Source organism: Sceloporus occidentalis, unplaced genomic scaffold, assembly GCF_023333645.1.
Source record: "Sceloporus occidentalis isolate IW3139 unplaced genomic scaffold, rSceOcc1.0.p SCAF_199, whole genome shotgun sequence".
In the NCBI taxonomy this organism is placed as follows: Eukaryota; Metazoa; Chordata; class Lepidosauria; order Squamata; family Phrynosomatidae; genus Sceloporus; species Sceloporus occidentalis.
This window is the reverse complement of record NW_028317179.1, coordinates 1,284,498-1,297,143: the sequence shown is the minus strand read 5'-3', so window position 1 is coordinate 1,297,143 and position 12,646 is coordinate 1,284,498. Positions and strand designations below refer to the sequence as shown.

Genomic DNA, 12,646 nt, shown 5'->3' with positions numbered 1-12,646 from the left:
CATTTTATCTGGCAGAGGATGGTCTAATTTCGAATGGAAATGACTAAAATAAGAATAATCTCCAAAAATTAGCAAAACTGGTTCATTTTTTCCTGATGTTTGCAGAAAATATTCTATAAAAAATAATAAAAAAATCTAAACCACCCAATCAGCTCAAAATACAGCAAGGCACATATTTAAAAAGTAATAAATATTCTGGGTTGATATTGTTATTATTGTTATCTCCCGCATCATGGGCAAATTCAATAAACAATGGGGTATGTGATTAAAAGCCCTCGCCTTAGTGTTTAGGAATATCATAGATTTCGTTCTCAGATTAGGATCTCATTCTGATTGGGTGATGGGGATGCAGGGGGTGGGCTCTTTCTTAGCAAGTGGTACATTAGAGTGCATTGAGCAGTGGGCGTGGCTGTTTTAGTTGCAGGGCGTTCAGCCAATCAGAAAGAAGGAGGGGGATATCTTGTACAGTGCAGGAATCCAAAATCTCAGCCAAAGTTCCGTAACCCTGCGAGCTGTGTGTGTCAGCGATCAGTGACAGTGTGAAGTTCACAGACCCCTCTCGTGGTGCAGTTTGTCTTATTTACCCAATCCAGGGGCAGATTTCTACAGACCCACAAACCAGAGTTTGCGCGCCCCCACACCCAGCCCAGGGCCCCCTGTGCTGGATTCAACATGTATGCCACTGGCCTGGCCCCCTTCTATGCAGCTTCTCACTTCAATTTGTGGTCTGCCTATTGCCCCGGAGCTGCTGGATCAGGGGCTACCGGCTTTCCTCCTCTGGACCCCGGGAAGAAGCCTTCTTTCTGCATTGCCGACATCCTGCATGTTGGGGACCCCGATAGCCCACCAGGCTCCTCTGGTCTGACTGCAGCTCACATGGGGGTGAGTGTACACCCAGCCCAATACCAGCCATCGGGGTCCCCCCTGAGACCCACCCCTGTCACCCCAGAATCTGGATTCCACCACAGATTGTCTCCAATGTCTCCTTATCAACCCCACCGAGCTGCGGGGATCTGTAACAACCCCGGCGTCAACTCCAACAGAATCCACGGAGCTTCCCAACCGGCACCTTCCAGCAAGGACCTCAAATTTGGGATTGATCGGATCCTCTCTACAGAGTTTGACCCCAAAGTGAAAGAAGGGAGCACACTGAGAGGTATTTACGCTACTCTTCTTGGTTGGGGTGGAAATTTGGGGTAACTGCACTCAGATCTGTATGTAGACACATTAAATACTATTTGTAAATCCACTAGATTTAAAAGCACACATAGATCACCCTTCTAGATCAATTTAAATCATTTCCATCGTGAGGGATGAGTTCATATGTGTTAAAATACAGTAATATTTGTTAAAATACAATAAACTGTATAACCCCTTAATAACTGATTACTTAATTAATTTCTGGGGGTCTAAAATTCGTTTCCACTTAACTTCCTGGCATTCTGTCATTTTGTCTTATATGTTCTATTAAATAGTTTGACATTAATTTAAACTTACTTTTCAATTCCAATAATAAAAAACATATGTATTTTAAACGCGAAATTTATGAAATAATGTGAAATGTACTCACAAATTCTAAATCAATAAATTGCAAAACATAAATCCCAATTCACTTCGAACACTTATCGAATAGAAATAAAATTAGAACAGAAACTAAAATAATACCAAAAATACTTATATACTTATATAAAAAGATTAATTATACCATAATTGATGCATACACTAATTTATATTTATATATATATATATATATATATATATATATATATATATTACACTCATATATACTATGTAATAATATACTATATTATATTTTAGACAGGTGGCAAAGGAGATGCTGCGTTTAATGAATGAGGCTGATGCATTATCTTTTTACATTGATATATACATTTATCACATGTATTTAAAGAAGAATAATATTCCCATTGTAATAATAGACTGTACAAAAGTTTATAATATTTTCAGACTTTTTTGTATATTTTATTTAGACATTAAAGGTGAATTCCTATTTCAGGAAGGTTGAGGGTTTTTATAGCATTACAGTATGTGAATTATATTCACATTTCAGAGGGTGGCAGTGCAATATAATATTTATATATGTGTGGATTATATATATATATAATAAAAAAATATACAGAAAATACTGATTGGTACATAATACTTAGATAATTAAAAATTATATATATATATAATATATAATTTAGAAGATTAGGATAATGTATTTAATTCACAAATAGTTATATATATATAAAACTAATTTATATTTCACTGTCTTTGGTGAAATACAGTGACGTCAGATAATGAATTTGTAGTTGTATTTAAATAGTGTTCAATACAAGTATTACAGTTTTTGGGTTTATTTAGTTGCAGAGAATTCTTTGGCGTCAAACTGTTACATACAGAATATATAATGTAAAGTAGTTACACTGGATAACTTCACATAATACATAATACATATTCCATGGGTGTATTGCAGTTGGAAAGAGTTAATCGTTATATAATAGTTACTTATAGAATAGAATATAGTTACAAAAAGATAACTGGTCATAGATAGAGGGTTCCTTAGTGTTTAATAATTATTGGTAGAATTTGGATATAATGTACATATAGAATTCACACAGGGGTCCATGGTATAGCTTAAGGCTATATGTATATACTGAACTCACATAGGGGTCCATCATATAGCACATGGCTATATATATATATATATAGTTAATTCATTTATTAAAGGATCCTTGGTATAAATTAAAACTATATGTATATACTCAATTCATTAAGGGGGTCCATGGTATGTTTTTTAGTTGATTGTACTGATAGGGGCCAGTGCATTGTGCAGTAATACCCCATAGGGGTAGGTGCCCTGTACTGCATGCCTATGGGCAGGGGGTTTGCTTGCTTACCTTGATATGTAACAGATCTCTGCTTGTATCACAGATCTGACCTCACTAATCAGTACAGGCCGCCAGGCAGGGGCCCACGGCCAGCACATGCAGTCTGCAGCCGGACACTTCTTCGCCTCCTTAGAGCAAATTAACGACACGTCCTCACTGCTGGGGCAGATTAGCAATTCCCAGAGGAGCTCAGTGCAGCAGCAGTTTCAGGACACCTTTCCAGGTACAATCATAACCTGTGTGTAAGGGGGTCCCTGAGCCCCCCCAGCAGCCCTGCACCCCCCCATCACATGGTATAGAAATCTAGAATAAATCTAACACCCAGTATTTAAATAATCACAAGCCTAGAATACTCCAAAACATATAAGATCCAGCCCAGAACTCATACACCACTACTGTATAGATTTACATGCTATGTGTATATATTAATATACTTTTTTATGTATATATATATATTGATATGCTATATATATATATTGATTTACTGTATATATATTGTGTGTGTATGTATATATAAAGATATTGTGTATATATATTTGATATACTATATATATTGAAATACTGTGTATATTCCGGTATATACATATATATTATATACTACATATATATTGATATACTGTATATATATATATATATTGATATGCTGTATATATAGATATATTCATATCTCATTACTCATTACATATAAATTGATATATATATATATCTATATCATATATATTTTTGTGTTTTTTTTTATTTACGTAAAAATCTTGATAAAGGGCTTTATTAGGACCGAAACCATGGTTTTCCTTTTTTTTCCTGCAGTATTGATTTTATTTGTGTGTAAAACACACTGATTTTCTTAGCATGTATATATGTATTGTGTGCCGGCACAGTGTGGTGTTTAGCGCCCGTTGCAGTGCCGTGTGCGGTGTTTAGCGCCCGTTGCAGTGCCGTGTGCGGTGTTTAGCGCCCGTTGCAGTGCCGTGTGCGGTGTTTAGCGCCCGTTGCAGTGCCGTGTGCGGTGTTTAGCGCCCGTTGCAGTGTGTCACGGTGTCTCTTCTCTTGCAGGCCCCTATGCCGTGCTGACCAAGGACACCATGCCGCAGACATACAAGCGGAAGCGCTCGTGGTCCCGCGCAGTGTTCTCCAACCTGCAGAGGAAGGGGCTGGAGAAGAGGTTCGAGGTCCAGAAATACGTCACCAAACCGGACAGGAAGCAGCTGGCGGCCATGCTGGGGCTCACTGATGCCCAGGTGAGGGCACTTCAGATTGTGTTATAAATATTAGAATACATATATATATATAATTAATTAGAATATATTATATATTGAGGGGGAATATATTATACATTTTCCCTCTCTCTCTCTCTCTCTCTCTCTAATCTCCCTCTCCTTTATTATATATATATATATATATATATATATATATATATATATATATAATTATTATGTAGTAAAATTAATAGTAGGCAGATCTTTATAGCAGGTATTCGATATTATATATGTCTGTCTATATATATATATATATATTGAATATCAGGTATTGTATCTATAGTATCAAACAACTGTTGCAAAGATATTACAATACCTGATATAAATATATATAATATGTGTGTGTGTGTATATATATAATGCAATGGAATAGTATATGTTGGGAGATTTTTGCATCAGTTTGTATTTTTTTTAATCTCTGGATTTTTGGGACAAGGTGCACATTTTTTCCTTTTGTAAAAGAAAATCTCTCTCTTTGAATTCCTAATAATGCATTTGATTCAAAATAGTTTAAATTAAACTAAGCTTAAAGGGATTAAATGGTGTTATTTAAGCAGTTAATAGGTTTTTGAAGCAATGTGAAGAATTATCATAAATGTTATTTTCTGTTATTAGGGTGGTGGGGGGAGGGGAATCCAGATAATATATATTGGAAAATGGCTTCAAGTATATCGGTGTCTAGACCCAAATAAAATGAATTCTTAATGTAATTATGCTGCACAACTGGTTTCCAAATGGTTAAAAGACCTTAATATTTACACCATATGGAGAAAAAAATGTGTCCAGTTCTGATTTTTTTTTAACTTTGCTTTGTAACTGTTACAGGAAAAAAATATGTTTTTTAGAATTTATAAATTGTGAAATCCGTACGTGATAGGGAAGTGAAATTGTATGTTTTTCCCCCCTTCTTAAACTGAATTACCAAAAGTAACGATAGATAATAAGGTTTATTGGTGGATCTGAAGTCATTGTGGTTTTTATGAAGCAATAATATAGCCGGCTGAAGCAATTCTATCGTTCCTTTAAGATAAAGTCCTAGCTTTGCGCAACTGTCCTTAAAAACTGTTGAGAAAATAACATTTAAAAATGGGGCAAAAAAAGGAAATTCAAGCTAATACCCCCCCATATTATATATAGTTCTGCTTTATTGCTATTTGCTTTACAATAAGAGTAATTATAATGCAGAGAGATAATGGTATAGGACCACAGCTCCCATCAGGGCCATAAGATGGCTTAGGGTAGTGAGAGTAGCAGTCCAATAGGAGACCACCACAGGGAACCGTATGTTCTCTGATTTTCAGTAGTGGGCACGTAACCTCTTACCGTCCCACTTGGGAAGTTTCGGAGGCTATTTATAAATCCTGTTTCAGGCAGGGTCATTATCCGGATCTCCTGGGGACAATAATCACATATTTTTATTTCCAGGGCTTTTGAAATAGCCCTTGCTCGATTGAGTTTATCTTTATACACAATTGTGCCTGTAAGAGCTTATCGAGCAGCCATCACAATCCAACACAGGCTTTACAAACTGTGTGTTTTCTTCTGATTTGCATTGTAGTAACACATAAAGCCTATGCCCCCCCCCCAAAAAAAAGATATATTCTCTAAAAGGCTACATATTTCCATGAAAATTAATATAATGCTAGATAATAGCATTCCATGGACTTCATAAAATACAGGAAAGTCATTCTAGTTCTTCTGAGCTCTTATTGGAATGTCAGCTCATGGGGTCACTTAAAAAAAAAAAAAAAAAGACGTAAGAGCATCAACAGTAACTATATAGCCAGTTACGAGGAACACTTTACATTAAACAAATATATTAAATATGACAATGCGAATAGAGATTCGTCCTTTAAAATGTACTCACCTGAGCACAAGCAGGACGAGGCTGTGAGACACAGCAGGAACAGGAAAACAGCTCCACACAGAGTGATTAAAATTAAATAAATGGGAATAAAATAAATAAATAAACCCAATGTTGAGTTTGAAATGCCCCCTCTTCTGTTAAGATGGGCTATCAAGGGGTTCATATTTTAATACTAAAATCTGGTAGTAAAATACTGTGGTTTTTTTTTTCACATTTCCTTGTACAGATAGGGTGGTAAATAAATGAAACAGCCTCCCAGCAGAAGTGGTAGAGGGTAATACAGTGAGGGGACTTAAACATACATGGGATAGACATACGGCTCCTGAATCTAAGACGAGATCAACGACTGATTAAAGTTTGAGTCTTTACAGCAGGAGAAACGGGTGTCTAGATGGGGCCGAATGGGGCCGACAAATTATCTTTTGCATTTGGTGTTTTATCATTACATGATGGTGAGGATGATGATGGTGATGATGACAATGTAGCCCGTCAGACTTTACTGGTTCTGGAAGTACTGTTACAATGTAGTGACTCTTAGGTGTTCTTGTTCCTTCAGGTGAAGGTCTGGTTTCAGAACCGACGTATGAAGTGGAGACATTCCAAGGAGGCCCAGGCTCAGAAAGATAAAGAAAAAGAAGAGGCAGAGAAATCAGAGACCCCGTGCCCAGGGGAGGTGGACTTAGACAGGAGCAACAGTCCTTACAGATCTGAGGGGGACAGTGACAGCAGTGACTGTGAGTCCTTAGACCTGATGGCCAGTGACTCTGAAAGGACTAATGCCACCTCTGAGCCACAGCAAACCAGCGTCATCAAAGCGTCCCCGGCCACAGAGCTGCCCACACAGCCACCAGGACCCTGCCCAGAGGCACCCACTCCACAGAGCCCCCCAATGCTCTAAACCTGAGGACTCTGGACTGCGAGAGATCGTGCCTTTTAGTATTTATAGGAGACACTCGTTTTGAATGCACTGTGAAGATTTAGGTGTCCAGGCACGTTGGGTTGGATCCTGGCACCTTTGGTGAGAGTACTAAGTGTCCGGAGTTTAGGAGGACACGGTAACGAAGCGACGAGAAAAAAACCTTGTAAAACGAGGACTCCAACGTTCTTCTTCTAATATAGAACTTTGAAGATTGAGAAATGTTTTCCGATTAACCATTTCAGCACTGCACCCTACTGGCACTCATGCAGTTAATACCTTACCCCACAGCACCAAGAAAATAATGAATCTTGAATCTGCTTGACCCCCTTTTTTGAGGGTCAGTGGGATTAACCCTTAAAAATGCTTTGTACCCGTCTGGCACGCAAAAAGGTTAAAGTCCTTGGTGTGAGTGCAGAAAGTACAGTTATTTGCCTTCTTTTCACTCCATTGTCATGCTGGCTGGCACTGCGGGGGGCTTTTTCAATCTGGTTTGTGAGCTGCGAATAAGCCCCATGTACCCCTGTAGATGTCAGAACTGGTGCATTTTGCGCACGATTCAATATATTTAAAATAATTTATTATTGGTGTAACATACTAGATAGGGGTCGATTTGTCAAATTAGCAACCACAAATGCTATCATAATTTATACGACAGAGCTGACACTTTGCGTGAATTGATCTGTACCTTTAATGAGCAGAACAGAGTTTAACTCTTTTGTGCGTAAGGGCTTGACTTTTGGTAGAAAGAGTTAAATGATCTGACCTAAACCCATAAAAACAGTATTATATATATATATAACACAGTTCCCCAGACACCATTTCCACTGAATGCTAGTGGAAATTTGGCAATAATGTAAATTTAGAAATAAGCTTACCACTGTGGAAAAAGCTAAATCCGTCGCCAAAATCAATGCAAGAGATGCGGAATGCAGTTTAGTAAATACGCTATACATCTAATACCATCCTCACTGGCCGGGACCGATTAAATGTATGAAAATAAACGTAAAATGCGTTATATTCAGTATTTGCACTTAGTTACTGAATATTTGCAAGCACAAGCTATTGCGAGCTATGACTCCTAAAATCTCCCCTTAGCAAAAAAAAAGTTTTGTTGGACTCCAACTAATGGAGTTCTTTGTCAATAAAGGGGGGGGGGGGAAAGCTAATTATAGCCCCTACCAGCTGGTGCATATTCACATTTCTGTGGTTTGATGGTCAGGCTTTCATGTTATTAATCCAAGTGTCAGCACAACTGGCTGGGAGTCTCGTGTATGGATCCAGACAATCAGCTACTCTTAATGCAGGTCATAAATCTATTACAAGTAATTGAATAGTGATTCTTTCCTAGACTGTGAAGGAAAACAAAAAAGATAAAAAAAATGAGTTATATTAGGATATATTTATAAATTGACTTTTTTTTTTATCTACTTGTTTTCCAATGTAGTCTACGGGAGGAATTCTATTCAGTTACTAGTGATGGGTTTATCTCTGGCATTTAGGTCATTATCTCTCTCTCATTCTATATTAATGGCTCTCCATAAATTCTCTTATCGCATCTAAAATGTGAAAACCGGTGGAATCCCCCCAGACCATTTGCAATGTGTATATCTTTAAAAGTCTATACCGTGCACTGAAGTTATTGTAAATAAAAAGGTTTATTATGTTTTTTGGACCCCCCTCGACTCAGTTATTATTTTGTATTCCTTCTAAAATCTTCTTATTTCTTTCCCTCTCTGTCCTTAAATATGGATATAATTGCCCTTTATTTTTATATTTTAATTCCATGTGTTCTGGAGGAAAGTATAGAATGTGTGTTCTATAAAAAAAATATTTATTTTAACCCTTTGGCTTTCTATCTATCTATCTATCTATCTATCTATCTATCTATCTATCTATCTATCTATCTATCTATCTATCTCTATTTGCATCTATCATCTAATAAAACCACATATATATATATATGATTACTATTTATTGAAAAGAGCATAAGAAAGTAGACATTCTACAAGTGGGATATTGGAAGGACAGGGATCTCCTTATTGCCTCTAAATATTATTATCTTTCATTTCTATAGCGCCAACCATGTCTGCAGCGCTTCTTACAGTCCCTACATTCAAAGGGTCTGAAAACTAGAACAGTCTGAGATGAGCCCATACATTAGGCAAAGAGGGCCCGGCTCGCAGGCTTACAATCTAGAGGGATAGCCCATTGTGTTCATTGGCTATGAGGGCAGGTGGCGGGAATATATAAATTGGATTCAGACGCTTTCCCCTCTCTCCCGCTCCTGATATATTAATAACAAGGCAACCAGGGCCGATACTTTGGTTCCACTGTCAAGGCGGACTGTTACTCAAACTGCTTTCGTCTGCAATTTCCATCAGGCTGAATTACTGAGGGCGTAAAAGAGGAAGTCCAATGGAAAAAGATATTTTTCTACTTTAGCATATCCCCCAGCGGTGTATACAGAAATAACCCCCCACCGCTGTATACAGTAATAACCCCCAGCAGTGTATACAGTAATATACCCCCAGCCCTGTATATAGTAATATAACTCCCAGTGCTGTATACAGTAATATAACCCCCAGCACTAAATACAGTAATATAACCCCCAGCACTGTATACAGTAATATAACCCCAGCGCTGTATACAGAAATAACCCCCCACCGCTGTATACAGTAATAACCCCCAGCAGTGTATACAGTAATATACCCCCAGGGGTGTATACAGTAATATATCCCCCAGCCCTGTATATAGTAATATATCCCCCAGCACTGTATACAGTAATATAACCCCCAGCGCTGTATACAGTAATAACCCCCAGCGCTGTATACAGTAATAACCCCCAGCGCTGTATACAGTAATATAACCCCCAGCGCTGTATACAGTAATATAACCCCCAGCGCTGTATACAGTAATATAACCCCCAGCGCTGTATACAGTAATATAACCCCTGTGCTGTATACAGTATGTCGGTCGGTATTGATAAAAACCTGGTTTTATTTTTTTCCAATAAACACCCTTTTATCTGCAGACCTGGAGACCGCCATTGTTCAAAACCAGCACAATACTTTTTAAAACTTTATTTTAATCTGAAACTAGAAAGCCGCTGTTTTGGAATCAGCTCCACCACGATCCCCTTTGCAATATTTCAAAGTACTAATCCCAGCCCGTTGCTCAGCCTGCATGGTTTCTCTAAATCCTTCGTGATTTTGGGTTATGATTCGTAGCTGGAAAGCCGAGCCGTGAAAATGTTTTCTCAGTCTGTGGACAGTAAAGCGTCGGCCGGACATTGACTTTTATGAAATGCTTCACGTCAGGTGCACAATCATAAAAAAACAGGGCGACTACCTGAACCAAAATGAATTCATCGTCTACGGAGTCCGGACGGTCTCAATGATTTTTGATACATACTGCTGCTCTGTAGACTTACCTTGAAATGGCAACTTGGCTGAGGGTGGTGAGAATGATTCATGCCCTGGCTTCAAGTGGAGTGGCCACTTCTCCAAATCATATATATATAATCGTATATATATATATATATATATACTTTTTTACTTTATTGAGAGGGTGGTAGACACGTAGAACACAAGGTGGGGGTGAGGCAAAAGAAAACCTTAGATCAGGAAATTGATTTAGATAATGCTGGCTGTGCCACAGGCTGCTGCCTTTCCGAGCTTCCATGATTTTTATACCAAATGTCTTCAAAACAATTGGCTGAAGAGGTACAGGCTATAGGTAGCGTTAATTGATTCATTAATTTTTGATAAGAGCTGTGGCTTTTCCCCAATTTAAAACTTAAAAAAAAAATAAAAAAATTTAGATTTAAAATAAAAGAAAACAAATAATAAAAAAAAACCGTTGCACATTTTAAAATAATTGGCGAATAAGAAAAAAATAATAATAATTATGGTGAATATAGTATTAAAGAAACTGATGATTAAAGTTCAGTTTTGTTAGGAGTTTTGTATCTGGGTTAATGTATAAATCTCATTAAAGTCCTTTAAATATTTTATAAATATTATATAAAATATAAATATTCTATAAAGATAAAAAAAAGAAACTAAGCGGAAAAAAAACACATTAATAAACAGTTAAATAAATAAAATACCATAAGCTGCCCATTGTGGCTACAGTCAGAATTATTGCTGGTGAAAATTGATGTGTGTACTAGAGCGAGCGTGATAGGAATAATTGATTGAGTGTAAGCGGTCCAGCGCCAGGAGTCTATACCGATCCATGTCAGGATATGCAGTATTTGTTTAAAAACATAATCTGTAAAATAATATTTTTTATATATTAAGAACTATGACATCAGAGTCACACGACCAGGACTTGTTGGCGTCCTTAAAGCAACTTTGTCTTTGGAAAACCTTTTGGTGTATTCCAGACAACACAGATGTGATAGATGTTCTGGGGGGGGGGACTTCAGGAGGACACGTGAATCTCATATTCAAATGTTTCCTAAATAATGATGTCACTGCAATAGCCGCAGCAGGATTTGGTGTAGTTACATGGTTTATCAGTTTGGCTGATTCTCAAGAAGTCCATCTAGTCTGCTCGTTCTTCCTGCTGACAACCGAAACCTAAATCAGTTCTTGGTCTCGTTGATCCAGGATAGCCATAAGGATCTCCGGATTGAGGATGGCCGTGGCCCTTTAAGGCCAGTGGCCGACAAATGATGCACACCTAGTTGCCGGCGGGATTCGAGTGGGTGCACACCTCAGGACGTGTCAGATCAGGTAAGTATGGGGCGCTACTGGCCAATGGTCCATTGGGCATTTACCCGATGAGCCAGATGACCAGTCCAGGCCTCTCCATCTCGTGCGTGTTTAAGCTCTCTTACTATATTAGCCATGCAACCAGTTACTATGGTTTACTGATTCCCATAAAGAAGGGCATGAAAGCGGAAGAATTTAAAGACTTATATCAATGAAAAATCATGTTTTTTTAGTTGGAATTTTGTGTTCCACACTCAAATTTTATAGATTAAAAAGAAAACATGCATCATGTGTGATAAATTGGTAAGGCGTTAATTTGTACAATATAGGGGTGATTGAGACGGGCAATTACGTATCCCCCAATTAAAATGCCCCATAGAGTAAACGTTATCCCTGTTTCTAATACCATGAGTAGAACGCTCACCACTGTCCATGTGAGTGACATCTCCAGGGCCTTGTTAACACTCTCTTCTAGAGCGTAATATACTGAATAAGCAGTCTCTTCTTGCTTCATATCTAAGAACCGATCAGCGTGATTAACTACATACCCTGGGTGATTTATGCAGAGTTTCTGGGACCTATAAATATTTGTCTTACAAGACCGGTGACATATTACCAGGCAAATTGCACTTCAGTGATTTGTGAGGTTGTTCGTCTACTGCCTGGCAGAACCACACAGGGAGGCTCAGCAGAAACAGAGATAGTGACCAAAGATTAAACTCCAGAGACTCCAGATTGGGATCTGGACAGGCCTGTGTGCCTGTATATACACTCCATAATCCACAGTTTAGGGCTTTCCATATCTGTCCAGCTATCTATTTGGCAAGGGTTTGAAAATTCTTATCCTGAAAGAGGTTAAATGGACGATAATGCATTGGTTTTGCTGCCATCAGCGAAGAAAAGCTTTCCAAGCCAGTAGAAGAGTTGATGGTTCAACCCTATCTGCCTTCATCCATGCCAGCGGCCAGCTTGGCATACGGCTCCTGAATCTAAGA

General features: G+C 38.1%; 1 protein-coding gene across 1 annotated transcript; it reads left to right on the top strand.

Annotated features, from left to right (window-relative positions):
- The first annotated feature begins 672 nt into the window (after nt 1–672).
- Nucleotides 673–6,912, top strand: LOC149278171 (H2.0-like homeobox protein). Its single transcript, XM_089502278.1, has 4 exons — nt 673–1,156; nt 2,935–3,114; nt 3,945–4,129; nt 6,571–6,912. Exons 1-4 carry the CDS (start codon nt 673–675, stop codon nt 6,910–6,912), a joined length of 1,191 nt encoding a protein of 396 aa, XP_089358404.1.
- The last annotated feature ends 5,734 nt before the right edge of the window (nt 6,913–12,646 follow it).